This window comes from Cyprinus carpio, unplaced genomic scaffold, assembly GCF_018340385.1.
Source record: "Cyprinus carpio isolate SPL01 unplaced genomic scaffold, ASM1834038v1 S000006714, whole genome shotgun sequence".
NCBI classification, from domain to species: domain Eukaryota; kingdom Metazoa; phylum Chordata; class Actinopteri; order Cypriniformes; family Cyprinidae; genus Cyprinus; species Cyprinus carpio.
This window is the reverse complement of record NW_024879320.1, coordinates 109,466-132,617: the sequence shown is the minus strand read 5'-3', so window position 1 is coordinate 132,617 and position 23,152 is coordinate 109,466. Positions and strand designations below refer to the sequence as shown.

The 23,152-nt window shown below is 38.2% G+C and overlaps 1 protein-coding gene and 1 long non-coding RNA gene across 2 annotated transcripts; one reads left to right on the top strand and one right to left on the bottom strand.

Annotated features, from left to right (window-relative positions):
* Positions 1-1,513: 1,513 nt before the first annotated feature.
* tars2 (threonyl-tRNA synthetase 2, mitochondrial) lies at positions 1,514-15,546 on the top strand. The gene is made up of 18 exons (XM_042755521.1): positions 1,514-1,709; positions 2,460-2,647; positions 4,559-4,673; positions 4,827-4,948; positions 5,035-5,143; positions 5,907-5,971; positions 6,068-6,146; positions 7,455-7,601; positions 7,829-7,936; positions 8,893-9,059; positions 9,855-10,017; positions 10,820-10,957; positions 12,524-12,601; positions 13,281-13,381; positions 14,571-14,672; positions 14,737-14,809; positions 14,897-15,011; positions 15,208-15,546. Exons 1-18 carry the CDS (start codon positions 1,638-1,640, stop codon positions 15,348-15,350), a joined length of 2,085 nt encoding a protein of 694 aa, XP_042611455.1. The 5' UTR covers positions 1,514-1,637; the 3' UTR covers positions 15,351-15,546.
* Positions 15,547-16,639: 1,093 nt separating this feature from the next.
* On the bottom strand, positions 16,640-18,916 carry LOC122144541. Its single transcript, XR_006159750.1, has 4 exons — positions 18,547-18,916; positions 18,343-18,436; positions 18,209-18,271; positions 16,640-18,115 (listed from the first exon to the last, which is right to left on the bottom strand). It is a non-coding gene; the product is annotated as an uncharacterized LOC122144541 (long non-coding RNA).
* Between the last annotated feature and the right edge of the window lie 4,236 nt (positions 18,917-23,152).

Here is a 23,152-nt window from a genome sequence, read left to right as displayed (position 1 = left end):
TACTTCTCAATTTTGCCCTAAAATCTGTTTTCATTCAGTCATATCAAAGGTACAGATAGCTGTCTGGATAGACTGGTTAATCAAACTAATTTACAACACTATTCTCAGAAAACAAAACCTTTAAGTGCCTAATTGTTCTACGACAACCTTCAAACAGGCACCATAATGACTTCTCTCAACATTTCAATCAGTTTTCTTTACGAACACAGAGTTTGTTTTCTGTTGGTAAATGCAGACTTGAGATTTGTGGCTCTACGGTAATGATATTGATGATTGATGGTAAGGTCTGTATTAAGAACCTGAACGAACAGCAAATTTAAACAACTCCAAGTTCTGTTTTTCTTCCGCATTTATATCCTTGACACTCATCCTTCCAGAGGTTCGGGACAGCATAGAGTAGACTTGTAATTTCTCCACACCACGACAACATGTTGTGTTGTTACAGTGTATTCTGATTCACTAAAAGGTAATGTGTCAGACATCTGCACACATATCCAGCTGAGCAGCATCAGATGGCATGTCAATTGGAGGAGATCCTCGTTTTTCACATCCTTAACGATCACTGAAACTGTATGTGCGACCAAACATTGTCACAGTATTGTATAGTGCATTTAATGTCACCGATGATGATGATCAGTGATTACTTGAGTGTGTTGTTCATATCTGAAAAAAAATTGTGCACTTGTTGAATTTGGCCTAGATTTGTAAATTTTGGCAATCCTACGTCAGTGAAGGGTCACTCATTTTCCCCAATGTTAGCCTTTCAGTAACTAGTAGATCATGAATATATAAAACACTCGCTGTACACTTCAGAAAGGGGGAAAATAAAAGATACTAAAGTTGTCACTGAGAGGTACTTAAAGGTAGCCTACATATTAATACCTAAAATGAACAAAAAAAAAGTACCTTTTGAAACCATACCACCCTGGTGACAGCTTCCATCCCTTTTTCTTCTTTCTGAGAGTGTACCTTGAAGTTTACACTGTGTTTGCACAGACAGCTAATGATGAAGGACTGTGGGTCAGTACATTGCAAACAGATATTAAAACCAGATTTAAACATTTGGTTAACTGAGCTGTGTCTGAAACACACTTATGGTGTGCTTTAACTGTTTATTACAGTCGGATTACTGCACTTCAGATGTTACATATGCAGTAATCGGCATAGTTCACATATTTTTTATAAAAGTGTTTTGCATGTCGTCTCTAGGATCCTGTAGGAGTAACAGGGTGGAGTTGTGAGTGCATCAGATCAAGTGATGGAGCAGAGAACTTGAGCTTGTTTCTCTAATATATCACTTTGCTTTGGTTCGACATAGATATATAAACCTGCAGCGTTGTCTGTTTTCCCAGTCCTCCGTGAGGTCCGTGTGTTTGGATGTGGCGCGTGGTCGCATGCTGAAGAATGCTGTCAGTTGATGTGTTTTCTTACGCACTGAGCGGACGCTCGTGACGCACGTCTGGCTTCGCTTCTCATTGGTTGTTGCGCACACAGAGCCCGCCCTCTTTCGAATTCTTCGGCGAATCGGGGTTCTCGCTCTGTGACGCTGTAGTAGTTCCGGAGACATGGCGGCCCGCTGAGAGAGGGCAACGTTTGCTGTTTTGGAGGAGAAGTGATGCTCCGTATCTTTGTGTGAGATGTTGGTGTCTGTGTTCGGGAGGCGACGCGTGTGTCAGGCGGCGGTGCGCGGCAGCAGAAGCTACGGGAAGGTGTGCAGGACCGTGGCACACAGTCACCTGACCCTGACTCGCTTTAGGCTGTCTTTGAGAATGGGGTTAACATAGCTTTTGTATAATGAGATTTTTGGATACATTATGAACTATAACTTTTTTATGTATGCATGCATTTTAATTGTTTTGGTTGTGTTTATGCAAATGTATTTTTATTTATTTTTTAATTTAGTGCACATTTATTCAATACTACATATATATAGAAAGCTCTCTGTGAAGACTAGTGTAGTGTAAATTGTATTAGTACAGAGGGGATTAATGTCAGACCACATTTAAAATGCATTCATTTTAATCTAAATGCAACACATCTAATTCAAAGTGATGTTATAAGAAATGTGACTGCTCTTGCATTGGAGCTGAAGATGCTCTTCTGAATCATTCTGGAGAACATGATCATCAGGTTTAGTTCAGTGCTGCTCTCATTAAAGCAAAGGACACACCAGAAACTGATGTATTCTCACAATCAAATTCTAATCCTGATTAGTAATTCGTAATGTAATTAATGCAGCATATTTTCAGTAGTGTTCTCAGATTTGTGTTCTTCACTGTATATTGTTATTAATGATTCAGTATGTGGTCGGTCTGATCTGTGTATGCCATTAATACCAAGTCATTTAGTTCTGTGATCTTGAAGTATGTTTGTTTGTTTGTTTGTTTTGAGACAGGTGTGATTAAGTACCCCTCCCTCATGTGAAGTCGTCTGATTGCGTGTGTGTCTCTGTGTTCCAGCTGTACCCGTCCGCCTGTCAGACCGAGCGCCTGCGGATCTTCCAGTCTCTCCGTGATCGGCATGCGTCTGGAGCTGCTGAGGAGCAGGAAGCATCAAGACGGGATCTGTCCATCCGATTGGCTGATGGCAGGACGGTCAAAGGGTCAGCCGGTGTGACCTCGCCGTTACAGATCGCCAAGAGTGAACGGTAAATATAAGACTCAGACTCACTGTGAACGGAACTCTAGATCAGTGACTGTCAGCCTTTTTTGTCTTCAAAGCCCACACACTGCCAGTCAATAGTGTTTGAACAGTAAGATTTTTTATATATATTTTTTTTTTAAAGAATTCTCTTCTGCTCACTAGGGCTGTGTATTGGCGAGAATCTGTCAATACGATACAGCGGTTGCAGTACTGTATATTGTGATAAGGTGATATATCGGGATCTTTCTTATTTTAGGAATAAGATATATTTTTAGGAAAGCTGTCATAAAGAACACACCCCCATATGCAAACCTTAGCAATACAATAATAAATGAATTAATTAATTATTTAATAAAGGTAATTTTAGTTGACCTTTCATGTGTATTTAATTATGTAACACTTTATAATCTATAATAACATTAAACTTATTTAATATGTTCTCTGAAGCTTCTTGGATGTTAAGGCACCTGCAGTTCTGGCCAAATTAAAGATGTGTTGTGTGTGAATTTGCACATGTTATAATGTAAGCATCATTAATGACCCCTTGTGTTTAATAAAAAAAAAAAAAAAAAAAAAAAAGAATAATTGAATGAAAAATCAGCATGATTAGTAATTGTCTCTAATTGGTCTGTTTAGCTAAGCCCTCAAAATGCTTATTATTTAGTGGTACAGTAATGCATGAGTTATAGGTTATATTTAATACTTTTCACAAGGCAACATTACATTCTTAAGGTTTCTATGCTTACATTTTTTTTTCAAGAGTACTTGTGCTCCTACTCCTACTAAAAAAAATATTAGGAACACCTGATCAATAACAGAAATTAGCCTTCCTGTTATAAGGCGATATTTGAATCCTTAAAGGTAAAAAAAAAAAAACACCCAAAAAACATAACACCTTTGTAATGCCTCTAACTTTATTAAATGCATGCCATCTTTTGTGCCAAAAAAAAGACAAACTTTTAGCAAAAATTTTAATTAAACAATAAATTCAATTAAATTCAAATAATAACATACAATCAGGAAGAATAAGTTAGTAGTCAGTTTAAATCAGCATCAACGATTCATCTTCGCACGGCACAGAAGAGCACAGATGCAGCATTACAGACTTTCTGACAAGACTCAGAGGTGGCATTGATGCGTTTCATAATAGCAATGTTATGAGATCAGTGTTTTAAATATAAAGTTTTGAATATAGAAGTATTAAACCATTTAAATGACTCAATTTATATTTGAAATGTATAAAATGAAACTGAAATTGCCAGTAGGTGGCAGCAAGTCACTGTCTTTGTTACTGAATCATTATAATAATATTAGAATGATTTCTGAAGATCATGTGACACTGAAGACTGGAGTAATGATGCTGAAAATACAGCTGCACATCACAGAAATAAATTACAGTTTAACAGATATTCACATAGAAAACAGCTATTTTAAATAATAAAAATATTTCACAATATTACTGCTTTTGCTGTATATTGGATCAAATAAATGCAGCCTTGGTGAGCAGAAGAGACTTAAAACACATTTAAAATCTTACTGTTCAAAAACATTTGACTAGTAGTGTGTGTGTATGTATGTATGTATGTATGTATGTATATATATATATATATATATATATATATATATATATATATATATATAAAATAAATTAATATTATTTATATTCTTTGCATTAATCTATTCATTTGAATAATTTTATCTTTAAAATATATAAAATAAAATATAATATAAAAAATAAAACACTCTTACTACTTTTTTTTTGTTTGTTGCAGTTTTCACTCAGAAAGTTCTACTGTATTTCACAGATAATTAAGTAAATCATACACCATTTTTTTGTTTTTCGTTCATAAAAAACAAATCCCTCTTTAAACTAATTCTCCCTCTTCTGTAGTTGTGTGTTTCTGTGTGTGTACAGTGTTAAAGGTGCAGTGGCGGGCAGAGTAAACGGAGCGCTGTGGGATCTAAGTCGCCCTCTGCTGGAGGACTGTGAGCTGCAGCTGCTGGGCTTTGACTCGCTCGAGGGGAGACAGGTGCCCGCTTTTCAGTCTCAATTTCACCCTACAAACATGAATATCAGATCATAATATCTGATGCTGATGTTGAATAGTATGATGCTGTTAATGTTTTGTTGTACTGATTAGAAGTGTGATCTGCTGTGAATCTGTTTGTGTGTGTCTGCTGAAGTGGTGTGGCGGACCGGAGCGTGTGTGTTAGCGAGTGTGATGGAGAATCTCTTCAGCGCTCGTGTGTGTCGAGAGGGGGTCTCTGACACGGGCCTGTACTGTGATTACCAGCTCCAAAACAAGTCTGTTCCCTTTCCAGCCCCTGATGTTCTTCACCTGCTGTTTATCTGAGATATAAAGCTGAGCTGTGTGTGTGTGTGTGTCGTAGCGCTCCCTCTCTGCTGGACGTGGAGCAGAGCTGTAAGCAGATGGCAGCTGAGAAGACTCCCGTCATCAAGCTCGAGGTCACGGTACAGGACCTGAAAGAGCTCTTCCAGGTCAGCCTGTCCTCTAGCTTTTGAGCTTTACGGTCTTCTTCAACCCATGGTTTGTTCCCTTACGTCTACACTTTCTCATGTAGATAAAGACTGAAAAAAGATTGACACAAACCCGTGATTTGGGGGAATCTAAATTATCATTTTAAGAAATAGTATATTTTGGAGATGGAAAAACATAAATTGTAAAAAAAGAAAAAAAAGAAAAAAAGGTGGCGCTTCAGAGCGATTCTCACTCGATGAATAGCACACATTTATGCAAAGCGATTGCTTATGGACTCGAGATGATGAATTATGACAATGTCTACTTTACGACCGTTATATAATATGTATAATATGATTTAGACCGTTGTAAGAATGCATATTTTATCTCTCATCTAAAGAAACAGCCTGCAATAGTATAGATATTTCAAAATAAGAGTCCCTGTGTATTTCACGCTTGTCTATAATTAAAAGTTACACTTCATTTATTTTTTTTTTATTTTTTTTTCTGGGCATTATTGGTATTTTGATTACACAATAAATTGTATTTAATTTAATTTCCATTGAGTTCATAGTAAACTATTGTAGTTTCTGGCTGGGATGTTTCCCCGCAGGAAGAAGAGACTAAGAAAGCATGAGATGAAACTAAAGCTGATCATATTCATAAAGATTCCTAAATGAAGGATGTTTGAAAAACTGTACAGTCTTTCTAGATAAATACACATGTGATTCAGATTCATGTGTGTGTGTGTGTGTGTGTGTGTGTGTGTGTGTGTGTGTGTAGGATGATGCTGTCCGGCTGCGTCTGGCTGAAGAGCAGATGATGGGAGACACACTCAGTGTCTACAGGTCTGAAGTCTCTCGGTGTCCTGCTGGAGCTGATGGTGTGTGTTTGGTGTCTGATGTGTGTGTGTGTGTGTGTGTGTGTGTGTGTGTCTCTCTCAGGTGTGGAGACACTGTGGGAGTGTGTTCAGGTGTTCTTCTGCCGCACACGGGCTTCCTGAAGGCCTTTAAGATGCTCCAGGTAACTCTCACTCTATAATAGCGTGACAGGACACTCGATCCCGCTCTTCTGTTGTTATAGTAACACTGTTTGTACTGTTGTTTCCATAGCAGCTTCCTGTTGATGGTATTAATATCTCTCACTCTTCCTGTTTCACACTTTCCCTTCTCTTTCCACGAGCTGTCGTTCTCTCTTTAGGGTTGTGACACGGGACTTAGTTCAGTTTTATTTATGGAACATTTTATTTCCTCTGAGCAGTTCACAGCATTTCTGGATTTGATTTGATGAGAGTTCAGACTGATCCTGATGTTGGTGCATTCTTGTGTTTATGTGATGATTAACCTTTACATCAGGCCTTTGTTTATATGACACAATAGTTTGTAAACTATAGTGAAAAACAGCTTCATACAGCTTCTTTCTTTTTAATGACATTTTCTTGCAACCGCTGCTTTTTTTAGTACTATTGATATTATATCAATGTATTATATCTTTATATATACACTGCTGTTCAGAAGTTTGGGTTCAGTAAGATTTTTAATGTGTTTAAAAGAAGTCTCTTCTACTCATCAAGGCTGCATTTATTTGACCAAAAATACAGAAAAAACAGTAATATATTATTACCATTTAAAATACTGTTTTTCTATTTTAATATACTTTAAAGTGTAATGTATTTCTGTGATGCGCAGCTGTATTTTCAGCATCATTACTCCAGTCTTCAGTGTCACATGATCTTCAGAAATCATTCTAATATGATGATGTTGAAAAGTTTTGCTGATTAATTTTTTTTGAACCCGTGATCATTTTTTCATGATTTTTTTTATTGAATAAAGTAAAAAAGAACATTTTTTGAAAATATTTTTCTATTATAAACAAACTATATATATATATGTGTGTGTATATTCTGTTTTCAAGTTGAAGTAATTTCATTTTATATTCATCACTTTTATTATTTTTTTAAACAGTTTTTATTCATTTTTATTTAATGTGTTTACTTTGATATTTTTTGTATGTAAACCTAAACACAAATTAGAAATGTTCAAATAAGTTTAAGTTTAGATAGAATACTGTAGAATAGAATATAAATATTTTGTAACATAATTAATGTCTTTCCTGTCACTTTTGATCAATTTAATGCATCCTTGCTGAATAAAAGTAATAAATTATAAAAAAAAAAAAAAACACACAACCTGCAATAGTCTTATCATCTGCCAAAGCTCAGATTGTGTCCACATCAAATTGAGAAATGGTGCTTGTAGTCTCCTCGTGCGTGGTTGAATAACACTTTCTGACTCCTCTAACACTTCTACTCTGTGTGTGTCACGCTCTCAGGTGTCTCCTGTAACTCTGTCCGGCTCAACAGAGGCGTCAGGTATCCTCAGGATGATGGGCGTGGTGTTTCCAGGAGAGAGAGAGCGAGAGGAATGGGAGAGAGAGCAGGAGGAGGCCAGGAAGAGAGACCACAGGAGAATCGGGAAGGTGAGAGCCACATCCTCTGCTTCACAGTGTGAGACTCGCGACAGCAGGAGCATATGGAGTACACATACTCTCCATTCATAAACAACAGCATGTGCTTCTGCATGACCTTGTATTCATGCCGCTGTGCGTCAGTATGAGTGTCACATCGACCGGAGCAGCATAAACCCGAGCAGATTTGTCTGTCTGTGTGATATCTCCAGCTGGCTCTGATGTTGTTCTCGTCTCAGGCGCAGGAGCTCTTCTTCTTTCACGATGTCAGTCCTGGCAGCTGTTTCTTCATGCCTAAAGGAGCTCATATATACAACACGCTCACTAAATTCACAAACTCACTACACGTCACCACGTCATCACCCTCACACACTTCACACACTCCATACACCCCCTACACACCTTCCCCACTTCAGCAGCAGTGTATCTCTGAGCATCGCTCCGGGAGAGAATGCTGTGCATGTGCTCAGTCTTTAGGGCGGGTGAAGTGAGCACTCTGAAGGGTGTAGGTCAGTGTTCACTGTGCAGTGGCCAAAGACATACTGTCTGCAGCAGTTAACAATGTGGACATGCTTGCCTTAAGTGATGCTTCTCATAATCTAAACCCTGTAAGCCTACTGTATCATATTTAATATGCAAACGACTAAGGTTTCTAAATGATCAGCATGATCAAAACTTGCTGTCACACACAGAGTCTACTCCATACCTTCTGATTCATAACTTTCTAGAAAATCATGTGAAAATATGAGTCTCAAATCTGACCCTCAGGATCTTTTGAGGAGTGTTTATTTCTTCATCTCTCAATCATCATTGGATTGCATTGCATTATATGTTTGGATCATTTAAATCTCATCTTACTGAGACACATTATTGGAGATATAGAGCGAAGACTGATATTTATATCATTTTATGCAAGGGTCTGCTGTTATAAAGATCTCACTGATTTTGCAAACTATCAGACTTTTCATTTCATCAGACTTTTTGTTCATGTAAATATCAGCATCTGCACTAAATTGCATATTTCTGCTCAGTTTGGGCCTCTGAATTAAATTGAGCTGATTTTTTTCCACTCCATATTTTCACTATATCATACTATGAGACATTAAAGCCTGATGGAGCAAATATGAAACAATGACTTTTTTTTTTTTTCATTTTATTTTTATTTTTTATTATTTTTTCTTAAGCTTTAATAAATGTATCCATTTAAAAACAAACATATTAGTACATATATTCTCACTCAGATTTGGAGTGCACTCATAATGGCACGTGTGATTCTAATGTAACCACTTCCTCTTCCTGTCAGAGTGAGTACCGGAGGCGGGGCTTCAGCGAGGTCGTGACCCCGACGCTGTACAGCAGGTCTCTGTGGGAGCGATCGGGTCACTGGGAGCATTACAGCGAGAACATGTTCACGGTGACCTGTGAGCCGCACACCTTCGCTCTCAAACCCATGAACTGCCCCGCACACTGGTCAGTGCAACTCAGTGCTAACTCTGTCCAGCTGTCCAGACCAGTGACCCATCTATCACTCTCTGAGAAACATCCGCATGAGTCAGAAATCTGACCTAACCTCCAGACTCATGTTATTACTGTACAGTTTTTCAAGCGGTGTGAGGGAGAAATGTTGTGCATGCTTCTGAATATGGTGTGAATAGGCTTTCATTTAATTTATTCATGCACTACCATTCAAGGTTTGAGTCAGTAAGATTTTTTTTTTTTTTTTTTAAGAAATTTATCATTTTATTTTTTTAATTGATTAACAGTCACAATAAAGAAATTTTTAATGTTACAGAAGATTTCTATTTCAAATAAATGCCGTTCTTTTGAACTTTCTGTTCATCTGTGAATCCTGAAAAATAAAATGCATCACAGTTTCCACAAAAATATTAATGTGTTCAACATTGATAATCAGAAATGTTTCTGGAGCAGCAAATCATCATATTAGAATGATTTCTGAAGATCATGTGACACTGAAGACTGCAGTAATGATGCTGAAAATACAGCTGCGCATCACAGAAATAAATTACAGTTTAACAGAGATTCACACAGAAAACAGCTGTTTTAAATTGTAATAATATTTAACTATTTGTACTGTGTTTTTGATCAAATAAATGCAGCCTCGGTGAGCAGAAGAGATGTTTCAAAAACATTAAAAATTCTTACCAACCCCAGATAGTGTGTATTAGAAAGTGTATTAGATGTATTTTCATGATGATATTTCTTCATACAGTATGAATGAATGCTCCTCTCGTGTGCTCTGTTCAGTGTGATGTTCGAGCAGCGGGTTCGTTCGTGGAGAGAGCTTCCCATCCGCTGGGCAGACTTTGGCGCGCTGCACCGTAACGAACACTCGGGGGCGCTGGGGGGGCTAACCAGAGTCCGCCGCTTCTGCCAGGACGACGCACACATCTTCTGCACACCTGAGCAGGTACAGCTTCAAAGCCTTTCGGTGATTGTTTCAGAAGCATCAAGGACGTAACCGAGTCCGGGGTGCAGACCTGTCTCTCCACTCTCCAGTGTACAAGTCTCTTTAGGAGACAGTTAATGCATTTAAGTGCTTTGTTTTTCTTGACCACAGAGCAAATAGTTCCAGACCAAGCAGGAGCATATGTCAGAGCTCATCAGTTACTGGCCAGCGTCGTATTACATAATATTTGTGAGAAAAACATGTCCATTAATAGCAGTAATAAGAAGTGTATGTATATTTTAATTTGATCTGAATGAGTCTGAATCAGTTCCTTGTTTGTTGTCTGAGTTGACTGTAAGTGTTGGATGGTTAGTAATAATTGGCCTCCTCACGGTTGGAGTTGTTCTAGTTAGCTAAACTCAATTTCTGCAAAGTGTTCTGTGAGTGTTGTGCTTTTCTCAGGAATTTCTACATAATGAATGCTTCAGATCAGAAAGAAATAATCTCACCAGTGTGACCCTCAGTGACGTAATCAAATCATCCTCTGAATTAAAGCTCAGTGACAGTAGTGTGTCTTCTAATGCCATTAATCCTAATTACCCTTGGATTCCTTTGTATCTCCAGAAGTGGAGCATGTTAGTTTTCCCTCCCTTCGGAGCCTCACACAAGCTCTTTCTGCGTCATATCAAACAGTGTTTCTGTGTGTGTTTGTGCAGCGGTGTTCAGTGTGAAGGAATGCACCGATCTGTTGTAATGTCAGTGTTTATACTGTGTCTCGTACACACCCTTCAGTTGTTTGTGCTTCTCTTTTCTGTCTCTTCAGCTGCAGGAGGAGATCACGGCGTGTTTGGGCTTCGTGAGGAGCGTGTATCGTGTCTTCGGTTTCTCCTTTCACTGTCTCCTCTCCACGCGGCCCGTGCCCTGTCTGGGAGAGCCTGCCCTCTGGGACGCTGCAGAGCAGGTACACCTGTCAATCACACCCACTGACCGCCGCCCACCGAAGCACGGGACACTGTGTTATTTCAGGGTTGTTTTTAAACTATTCTTTTTATATTTTCACTATTCATTTAAATTAAGTTTTTGTAATTTAAGTTTTAGTCATTCTGTTATGTGCTTTTGTCATTGTTTTTTATTTAGCCTTCATTTATTTGTATTTCAGATTTAGTTTTAGTAACTTTAACATTTTATTTCATTTAGTTTCCAAGACAATATTTGTTTATTTAGTTTTTATGTAAAATGTATAGTTTGTCATATATATATATATATATATATATATATAAAGCTTACACTTTTCATCTAACATTAATAATATTTCATTTTAGGTAACATTTATTATTTTTGAGTTTTAAGCTTACACTTTTCATCTAATATTTATAATTTGTCCTTTTTATTAGTTTTGTTTTCAAAATATTTATATTTAGCTTTATTTATATTTGAGTTTTAATTTAAATAAACTTATTTATTTCAGTTAATTGACAAGGCAACATTTCCGATTTTTTATTTTTATAACTTTAATTTATTTGTATTTCCATTTTGGTTTTAGTAATTTTAGGTCAACTTATTATATTAATTTCAGTTTGTTTTTTTTTTTCAGTTTCTTTTTTTATATATATGTATATGTACGGTAGACTTACATTACACACACACACACACATATAGAGCTTTATTTTTTGGTATTAATTTTTAATACTTTAATGTAAATATATTTATTTCAGTTAGTTACCTAGCTAAAATAGATTTTGCTTTTTTTTTATTTTTTTTTATTCAAATTTGATTCAAATTTTTGAAAACAATTTTTAATAGTTTTATGATTAGTTAACAACAGCCCGTGTCGAAGCGTGTCGGAGGCTGTTAGTGCTGCAGTGGTGTGGAGAGTGTAAGATCTTGTCTGTACAAGTACCAGTGTAGAGTATGCAGCGAGACAATGAAGGAAACACGCGGCGTAAATGTAGGGCAGGTCCGAACAGACGGGAAACGTGTCAGAGATTCGTTGATGTTGATCAGGGTCACGGTGTGGAATACAGCAAACAGGTCATGAGAGTCAGAGGAGGGAAACAAACAGCCAATCAGAGCCGAGTATGCAGTATATAAAGCACACTACACACTACAGGAGCTCTTCACCCAGCGATAGTTCACCCAAAAATAAGAAGAAGATATTTTGGAGTATGCCATTGACTTCCTTAGTATGAAAAAAATAATACTGTGGATGTTAATAGTTACCGTCGATATTTGGGTGAACTATCCCTTTAATGTAGGACATGCACAAGGCCTTTGCTTTATAAGGATGGATGTGGTTTCCAGGCCGGGTTTGTCTGGCTGCTTTGGGTTAAACAAGGAAACAGTAATATCTCTCCCAGCGCTCTCTCCCTCAAACTAATGCTGCTTTCAGCTGCGCGTGTTTTGGGATTATTGAATTAGATGTTTACAGCAGATTCTTTTATTAGCGTTTCCAGAGCCAAAGCCGTACTCTGACACATTCCAGGTTTTCCTCTGTTATGTGTGTCTCTCTCTGTTCGTCCCGGAGCAGCAGCTGGAGAGCAGTCTCAAGCAGTTTGAGGAGCCCTGGGAGCTGAATCCCGGAGACGGGGCGTTTTATGGACCAAAGGTGAAAGATGTTTTCTGGTCTGACACTGCATGAAAAATAAAGTTGGGTAATCCACATGACTGTTTAAAATGAACTAGTGAAGCGAAATGGTGCAAAACAATGCATCAGTTACCCATATACACTAAAATTTGAGGTCACTGATGTTTTGTATTCTTCTGCTCACCGAGGCTGCATTTATTTGATCGGAAATACATTAAATATTATGAAATATTTTTATAATTTAAAACAACTGTTTTCTAGTTGAATCTCTGTTAAACTGTAATTTATTTCTGTGATGCGCAGCTGTATTTTCAGCATCATTACTCCAGTCTTCAGTGTCACATGATCTTCAGAAATCATTCTAATATGATGATTTACTGCTCAAGAAACATTTCTGATTATTATCAATGTTAAAAATACACAATATTTTTGTGAAAACTGTGATGCATTTTATTTTTCAGGATTCACAAATGAATAGAAAGTTCAAAAGAACAGCGTTTATTTGAAATAGAAATCTTTTGTCACATTATAAATGTCTTCACTGGCACTTTTAAACAATTTAATGCATCCGTGCTGAATAAAAGCATTCATTTTTTTTTTTCTTTAAAGCTAGTATCAGGAGCTCCTGATTTGTTAGGTGGCTGAAGGGATGTTTGCTGGTCATCTGGTGTTTCATTTTGTTCTGTAACACTGTGTTCAGATTGACATCCAGATCCGAGACGCTCTCGGCCGACAGCACCAGTGTGCCACGATCCAGCTGGACTTCCAGCTGCCCATCAGATTCAACCTGCAGTATTCTGGGTAAGATCTCTCCTGCCCTCACGGACAGATGAGCCTGTCAGAAACCCACATGAGTAGGATGCGATTTAAACTAGGTCTGAATAAAATGTGAAAGAAATTGAAATTATATCCATTAACCGCTAAGACCATTAAGATTTTTGTCATTATTTTCATGAAAATTAAGCACATTCCCCGCATCATGTGCATCCTGGCACTTACATTGAAAGGATCTAGTTTATCCTATTGTTCTCAAAGCTATCATTTACTGGAATATTACAATAATGTGTTTGTTTTTTAAATCAGCTTACTATATTTTCTGAAAAATAAGTTGCACCTGAAAAATTCCGTTGTTCAGAGAAAAAACACACACACACATAAGTAGCATTGGTGTAGAAGTGCCATTATTATTATCACATTCAGTAAAATTGCATTAAAAGAAAGCATTTACAGACACTATAAACAACATGTGTTTTAGTTCCTCTCATTCCATAACAAAACCTTCAAATTTCACAGTTATTAATAGAGATACTGTTATAGTTTTGTTAATGTCTTGTAATAGTTTTTATTTTGTTTTTGTTCATTTTTCTTTCGGTTTTTGTTTTCTTTTATTATTGTTATTTTTATTAGTTACTGTTTTTAATATGTCTGTATAGTTTATTTTATTTTTATATTTTTAAGTTAAACCAAATAAATTATAAATGTTGCTTTGGTAGCTAGCTAAAAAATAAATTTAAAGTTGTTTATATTTTATTTCATTCAATGATCATTTTATTTAAATTAACAATTTTTATGGTTTAAATTAAATATAATCAGGAATTAAAAATAGATGTATAAAAAAACTATAGTGGCATTCCTTATAAACAGTATTTGTTATAAATGGCAAGCCGAAACAAATTTATTTAAAGCGAAACTGAAACTAGAAATATAGGCTCACGTCCCCCTCTCGTTCAGCATCAGTACAAATGTGTGCGCTTCGTGCATGTTTTCTGTGCGTGACATTAATTTCATTACACAAGCCCCTTTGGAAAACAAGTCACAGCATGTTTCAGATGATAAAAAACACTTCTTCTGGAAAAATACAGTAAATACTGTCTGGTTGTCATATCAGTGGTGGCTATGATATGAGAGAACGGGGTGATTTAAGATTGTATTTTCAGCTGTATGTCAGTGTCATGTGATTGAGCTGTGTGTGTGTGTGTGTGTGTCACAGGGCTGACGGACAGATGTACAGGCCGATCATGATCCACCGGGCCGTGCTGGGGTCCCTGGAGAGGATGATCGCTATCCTGGCCGAAAACTTCGGAGGGAAATGGTGTGTGTTTTTGAGTTCGATGGTTTCTGGAATTGGTAAAGTACTAATGTTTTGTCTTTCTCAGGCCTTTCTGGCTGTCGCCAGCGCAGGTGATGGTGGTGCCTGTAGGGGGCGGCAGTGAGACGTACGGACAAGAGGTCAGCGGAAACGCAACACTCTGGACAAACTTAATTTATATCATTATAAACAGCTTCTGGGTGTTTGATGCAGTCTGCTGTGGTTTGGTGGTCTGCAGACTGAGGGAAGCTGGATTCATGGCTGATATTGATGATGATCGTGGAAACACCTTAAATAAGAAAATCCGCTCGGCGCAGCTCGCACAGTACAATTACATATTCGGTGAGGATTCGTTATCATACAGAAATGCTTTCTTGTATCCCAGAGTATTTGTGCAGTTGTATGTGGTGCCACACTTGACCTTTAAGGATTTAATGGTTTAATAGTTTCCTGCTGGCACACATGTGAAGAATTAGTGTTGTGGGGCCTGTTAGCAGTAGTTCAGATAAACTAACCTCTCCCCGTGTTTGTCATGCAGTGGTGGGAGAAAAAGAGTGTGCGAGCGGGACTGTGAGCGTGCGGACGAGAGCAGGGAAGCAGCTCGGCCAGAAATCACTGCAGGACGTGATGAGCTCGCTGACTGAACTCAGACAGACACGCAGCAATCAGGAGGAGTTTTAAACGCTCACGTGAGGAAGAGATGCGAGTCTGGACACACCGACACAAACCACGGCAGAACCAGAGCCCTGGCCACACTTCATATGTGCTCAGATCCCTGTTGAGTTCTACACAAACACAAACACATTCATTTCAACAGTGCACCTCTGAACCGCTGCATGAGGGGTTTATTTATAATAAAACAATGAGTTACTTTTAATATTCAGACTCTCTGTTTCTCTGTCAGCGTACATATTCATTAAGCTCTGTGTTGTGTGGATTATTTACATCAATTAGGGAACACTCTAATAACTTATTCATAAATGCATATGAAATACTTTTTATGTAGTTTGTTTTATTTTTAATATGACAGGCTTTTTCTCACAAAGTACAAATAAATCTTAAATAAATTAACACAAAAAAAATTTTAATAAAAACTATTAAACATTAAAATACTTAATATGAAATCATTAGAAAAACTCAGTTTAATTTAAATTCACACACAAAAAAAGTTTTTTTTTTAAACTATTAAACATCAAGCTTGCTATTGTTGTAATTAATGGAGTAAAATCCAAAAGCAACTTTGGAGCACGTTCCATCGCCATCAATAGAGTTGAACACAGAACTTGCGACCATTGTTAGCTAACGATGCTTTTGGAAAATAGACCTCTGGTTTCAAGATTGCCAAGGTTACAATGACAAGGCCTCACTCTCAATCAAGCTCCATTAAAAGTGTGTATTATTATTAATTCATGTTAATTCACCTTGTAACCCTTACAAGGTCTCCAAACTGTTATCCATATGTGTTAATGCATAAATAGCACCTGCATCATCGGTGTATGAAAATAACCAGTGTGCTTCAATAGAGAGCAGAGTGAGTGCTTGACTAAAATAGGAGTAATTCATAGAAGAGGGGTGTGTTGTTGATGAAACAGGATAAAGCAGCACAGGTCAGGGACGGCCGAGACCCGCTGGTGTTTTAGCCTTATTGGAAGAAAGGCGTCAGAATGGAGAGGACGTGACTCACATGGGTGGAGGAGGTCATGGTGGAAGCACACGTTCACACCCCAACAAACATATACCGGATCAACAAAGGGCACCAAAAAACAAAGACATTTATCTGATGCACGTTTGAAAGAGGGTGACATGCTGGAGCTTGTTCTGAATGAAAACTCAATAAAGTACTCTCCGCATACTCAAACCAAACCATCTAAACTTCCACTGGACCCGAGAGAAGACGTAGCTCCCAAAAAGCCGTCCCCCCGAGAGAAGACGTAGCTCCCAAAAAGTTTCCGATCAGTTACCCACGACGTTTCATACTTAATGTTAAGGGTTTAGTCACATCACTAACCCTACAGTGAGTTTGAGTAATAGATATGCTTAACTTGCAGTCTTGGAAAGCAAAGTCCCTTTTCTTGCATACAGTGATTTCATTTCTCATTTCTTCAAAATAATTTATTTCCTCTTGGAGTATGAGAGCCAAAAAAAGAATCGAAGTAATCTTATAAAACTGCGTCTTGCTAGAGATGGCATATCTTCCTCTGTCATCCCACACACAAACACTCCCCTGCACAAGGTCATTCTTCATTCAGTGAGCAGCATCGCAGGAGTTCATCGGGGTATTTTAGGAGCGTTTACAGCTCTGCGTGCATGAGGCGGCGCGTTTGATAGTATATGAGTATGAGCACGGGTTTGCTGATGGTATCAGTGCTGCATATAGATGCGTAAAACCCTCCTGTGAAAGAGTGGGGACACTGATATGAACAGGGGTAATGGTAGGCCTTCCTGCGTTGTTCTGGGAAGGTCTGGCTATCAGTGAGAACATGTCAAGCAGGAATGATTAAGGGACACTCTTAAAATAACCCACTGTGAGCTCCTGCTGCGCTCCCTCTCCCTGATAAAAATACACCCTTACGGTTCACGGCCGCTGAAACAAAAACAGGAGGTAATTCCCTAATTTGTCATTCATGTTTCAACGTAACCTACATCACACTAGTACACTAGTTCAGTATTCCCATCCTCCGGAAGTAATCTTATGATAAGTGCCATGTTCAAGGCTACAGTGATCATTAATCTTGGATCACACCTTGGTTTGGACCCTACATCCTTTTGGTTAGCAGCCCAGAGCTTTAACCTCTAGACTACACCTCCCTGGAGGTCAAGATACGTAGGATGTGTTCTTGGATCAGCATCCTTGTTGGTACTTAAAACAACATTCCAATCAACCAGTAAAATTTTAGGGCTTAGGCTAAGGGTCTTAAGCAGGGGTGTCCAAACCTGCTCCTGGAGGCTCAATGTCCGGCAGAGTTTAGCTTCAAATTACCCCGACACACCTGCCCGGAAGTCTCGAGTACTCCTGGAGACATGAATTAGCTTCTTCTGTTGTGTTTAATTGTGATTGGTGCTAAACTTTGCTGGACCCTCCGGGAGTAGGATTGGACACCCCTGATTAAGGTCTCAAGGTTAGGTTTATATCTTGCTGTCACTCTTCACTTGGGTGGTCCCAGGCACAGATGAACTGTTTTCATATGCATTTTGTAAACAAAAATTGCAAGAGCTAACTGAAAGTGCCAGATCCAGTCTGATTGCTGTGGATGCACAGGTGTTTATCATTTGTTCTGGAAACAATCTTATCCTGGATGCTACAGTCAGTTCTTCTGATATGTTTGAGCATGTTTTATTATCTGATCTGTTTTATCCCCCATGTAGCCAGTGTGGTCCACAGTGTAGCTTATTTTGACCAAAATCCACTCAGGAACACTCCGAAAAAAATCCAGAACAATATTGAACTATAAAAGAAAGTAGGACAGCTTTATAAAATTTGATGACTGAAAATCATCAAAATGGTCTCTTCAGTGTCAGAAATCATGCAAAAATTTTACCTTTAGGGGTACAACAGCTTGGGGTACAACGAGGGCAGTATCCTTAAAGGTGTGTAACCATACCTTAAGTAGAAAGGTATTAATAAGCACCTTTTAAAGGTAGATGATAAAGGTTGTCAATTTAAGGGTTCTACCTCAGCGACAAGCTGTTTGTGCAATATTTGCACTTTAGATTTGGCATACAGTTTAGACCCAGTTTATCTAGTTGGTAGCACTGAAGATGCCAACCTAGAAGACAAAAGAAGTGTCTAAAGAAGAAAAGTCTAAATGTGTGTAGACCTCAGAATTGTAGAAATCAGAATTTCTGTCTAGCCAAAAGTATTAAGAATTAGACATACAGCAGAATTTACAGATGTGCTTACAGATGTCTAGTGCTGTAGTGGTCAATCCTGCTCCTGGAGGGCCACTATCTTGCAGAGATAAGCTCCAGTCTTCATTAAACACACCTGAACCAGCTAATCAAGGTCTTCAGGACCACTACAGACTTGTAATGGTCAGTAATAGGTCTTCCTCAACTCATGTATGCAGTACTTTTTTTTTTCCAACTGGACCCCGGTGCACCTCCAAATGACAGGGCTGCTAGCACTTTGGTAGTTTTGAGTACAGTATGCATCAGATTGTCAGTGATTGCTCAGTTCATGTCAGATGACCAGTTCTGGTCTAAATGGGGCATTCCTTGATGCAATAGTCCAGTGGAATACAATCCAACCCTGATCAAACCTATACCTGTGAGATTTTCCAATAATAATAAGACATCTGATAGTTGATTAGTATGCTCACGTCTAGTGTGTGTTGTTAGGCAAGTTGGAGCTGAACTCTGCAGGACATTGACCCACCAGTGGATCCCTGGTCTAGTGTATTAAATCTTGCCCTGGAACAAATGCCTTAAAAGCTCCAACCCTGATCAAACTCACCTACCTGCTTTCCAATAATCCTGAATCATTGATTAGCAGGCTCAGGTGTGTTTGATTAGGGTTAGAGCTAACTCTTGGATTGAAATATAATTTTTTTAACATTCCCTAAAAACATTTCAACCTAACATTAACTCAAATAATTTTTTTAATGTTCTTTAAAAACATTGTTCTGTAACATGTCCTTACAACATTTCCGCCGAATATTAATTCTAAATGTTAATTAGATGTGTTTGCTACCTTTCTAACGTTCCAGTGCACTGGAAGGATTTCACAATTTAGACCGCCCTTATAATGGCCGACTCCCTGATCAGTGCCCTGACTACTGAACTAGGGAGCTGATTGAGATGCATCCCCTGTCTCTCAGAAGTTGTGCAAAGCCACCCAACCAGATGACAGCACTGCTAGCACTTGCCAGTTTTTTTTTTTTTTTACAGAATGCATCAGATGGTCAGTAATTGGTGACTTGGTGTTTGTCAGACAGCCAGTTCCCATCTAAGTGGGGCATTCTTTGTTGGGATAGGCAAGGGATGTCCAGTCCTGCTTCTGGAGGGCCACTATCCTGCAGAGTTTAGCTCCTATGCAAGTCAAACATACTTGAACCCACTAATCAAGGTCTTTGGGATCACTTCCAGGCAGGTGCACTGGGGCAAGTTGAAGCTAAACTCTGCAGGACATTGAGCCACGATTGGACACCCATAGAATAGGCTATGAACCAGAATTTATGCCATGTGAGACCACTTTGAAGCCTTTTTAGACTAGCTTAACATGGGTAAAAACATGTAAAATTCATTCATGTTTATGTAGAGGAAGGAGAGAGAAACAGTAATAAAGAGACCAGGCAGGAATCTGCTTAATTGCTTGGCTTGTGCATGCCAGTCTGCTCAACATCCTCGCTTACCCAGAACTGTCCAGCGATCCTTCAGAAGCCCATTTAGAGCGTCTTATCCACCTCAGAGCCGAGCGCAGCCCCTGTCATTTTCAGGATATATTTGCAGGACGATTACAGCTCTGGCCCGGACGCTGATGCTGACCCCGCAGTGGGCTGTAATGCATAACAGTCCCTAACAGAGTGGCTCAGTTCAGCTCCTGGCGACCATCCACTGTAAACCATTCATGCAACTGCGCTCACATCAGATGACCTCAATCCAAACCTTTTCATTTCTACACAGTTGAAGCATGTGAAGAGTGACTTCCAGACCAATATTAACTCTGCATGAACAGGTATAAAAATAAAGACCGTCAGACACCGGGAAAACACTGAGGTTTCATTTCTTGACAATGAAAAGATGAGGGTTAGACTTGGTTCTCTCCAAACAGAGGCGTTTGGATAAACAGTACAAGGATAGAAAACGCTCACTATCCCCTATAGCACACTGTTGAAGGCATCAGTCTTGGAATTTTATATAGCTGTCCTAATAAACACTATAATTTATTTTATATTTCTGTATTTAACACTACCAGAGCACTGATTTGCATGCATAGTGTACTTGAACTTAGAAATAAATACTTTATTAACCATAATCCAATGCAGAGACAATACTAATGCTAGTTTTGAAAAAGATGAAGAGAAAGAAGGTGATGTTTACCTACCACCATGATGCTTGAGTCCTGCACCTTCAGGTTTCAGTGATCTGGTCTGTAGATGTGGATCGGGTCCCTACTTCAGTGTGCATCTGTTCATGCAATGTGTTTATCATTCAAATAACAGTGCACATACCAGTAAAGTGATTAGCACAGACCTCATTAAATCACCTTGCACGCATTTAAATACTCTCCTACTATAAATGTTGCTTCTGAAAGGGAATCCTACAAATGCATGTGCAATAAGGTCAACCAAAGAAATAACTGTCCACGCCTTTTCAATGCTAATTTTTCACTGCATGCCTTTAGTTAATCCTGAAAATAGTTTTTAATGCCAAAAGAAGGTTTGCATTGGCGCAAGCTGTTAGTAAATCTAGCCTTTAGACAATTAAAAAATTAAAAGTATGTGCTCTGTTGACAGTGCATTTATGATCGTGAACTACAGAGGTTTGTTGTATCCTTATAATAAGTGTGAGGTAATGAGAGTGATAGTTATTTATATAAAGTTCATTACAAAGATGTTCAGTGTTTAATTTCTGTTAAGTAGTGATGCAGAAAGGAAAAAGCAAACACACAAAATCAAAGTAAAAAAGTATCCGTGTATGAAGAAGAAGAAATGTTTATGCAAGAAAGAATCAAACGAGAAACTTCTGAGTTCTGTTCCAGTCCTTTCTGATGATCTTTTGCTCACTGCTTCAAGCTCATCTTTAAAGACTCTTGAAGACCTTCTTTAAAAATGTTTAGGTTATTTAGAAAAGCAGGGAAGTGGCATGAACATTCACCTCAGAAGTTGTTTCTTACTGTTTAAATATTTTCACAGAACTCCTGCTGTTGGTTTAAGGAGCAACTTCCCTTAGGGTCTGTGTTTATAATGGTGACACGCTCTAATTGCACAGCACTGCCAGAGAAAAACACATCTTGAGTGCTGGATCACGTCATCCCAGTGTGCTCGAGGAATATGTGTGCTGTCATGGAATCATCTCCCAATTATAATCAGAGTAGAGCGCTTGACTGCCATGTGTACAGTAGAGTTCTCATACACACTAATGTCAGTAGTAGCCTGTTCAGTTTCTTACCCGTGAGAAAGTTCTCCACAGGAGCAGGGCTTAGACGCCGCAAATGATGCAAATGACCGCTTTTGACCAGTCGTATTATGGTCTGTAAGATCACAATTAGATACAGTTACGCTGGAGGCTTCAGTTAAAAGCGTGATGGCGCAGCTATCGCATCAATAGTGACTGCAGTTTCTGAGGTTGTTATAAGAGCTTCCACAGATCAGACGCCTCCCTCCCCCTCATGTGAGCTCCGTCTCGGGCCGTACGAGAGGACTGCGAGGTGATGAGGAACAGCTGTAGGGTTAGGACAGTGGGATTAACAGTTGGCTTATTCTGAAGCCAAAAATGTTTGATATGTGATGCAGCAAGCGGCTGTAAAATGACAGATATTCATCTTTCAGCAGATGCTTTTTGTACTTATTACAAAGACAGGACGGTCTCTTTGGAGCACTTTAAGTGCTTTACTCAAAGGAACAATGTGTCAATACCATACACATACAATACTACTCATACTGTACTGCAGTATGCAGCAGAGCACGCTGAAAATGATGTGCACTTTAGCTTTCTTTAATGAAATGTAATGTTTTCAGAAACTTGATTTCATGTTAATTGCAAGTGTACTGTAGTTTAAATCTTTATTAAATGCAGTTAGTTGAACCTTACGGTGCTTTTTGACACAAGTAGGACTTAAGTACATTTTTATATGTCATTTCATAATGACATATTGTCTTTAAATTATGGTTAAAGTGTTACTGCTGAATGTACTAACAATCATTTATGAGCAACTAAAATAAACTGTAATGACATTTCTGTTGAAACTTGTATGTCATGTATTTAGATATATTTGTAATTAGATGTGTAATGATGAAGTTGCAGTTTAGTGCATTTAAAATAAATTAACTTATGTTAAGTGTAAAATCAAATAACACACTACAGTTAAAATTATAATCAAGTACTTTACATGTGCTTTAGTATGTTAGTCAACACATCAAAATAAGTGCACTTCTTTAAAATACAATGTACCTAAAATGTACCTTAATATGCACATTTTTATTTGGCATCATTACAATGTGCACTGCAAGTTCACTTAACTGGTTAGAAACATAGCCATGAAAGTGTCTCTCTTTAAATGCACTTAAGTGGTCTTTATTTCATTAATATTATATTCCCTGCAAGTTTTGAAACATACTTTTGATGTACACTACAAGTGCACATTCAATACAATTACGCACATTTCTTTTCACAAGGGTGGAGTTGACAGCTGTAGTTTTTCTTATTTTTTGATCACAATAACAAAAGTAAAGCACATTGTCACTGAATTAAACAAGGGCTATTTAAAAGCTATTTGAAACGGTTGTCATCTGGGTAATGTTTTATTTGTTTGTTTGTTTTTT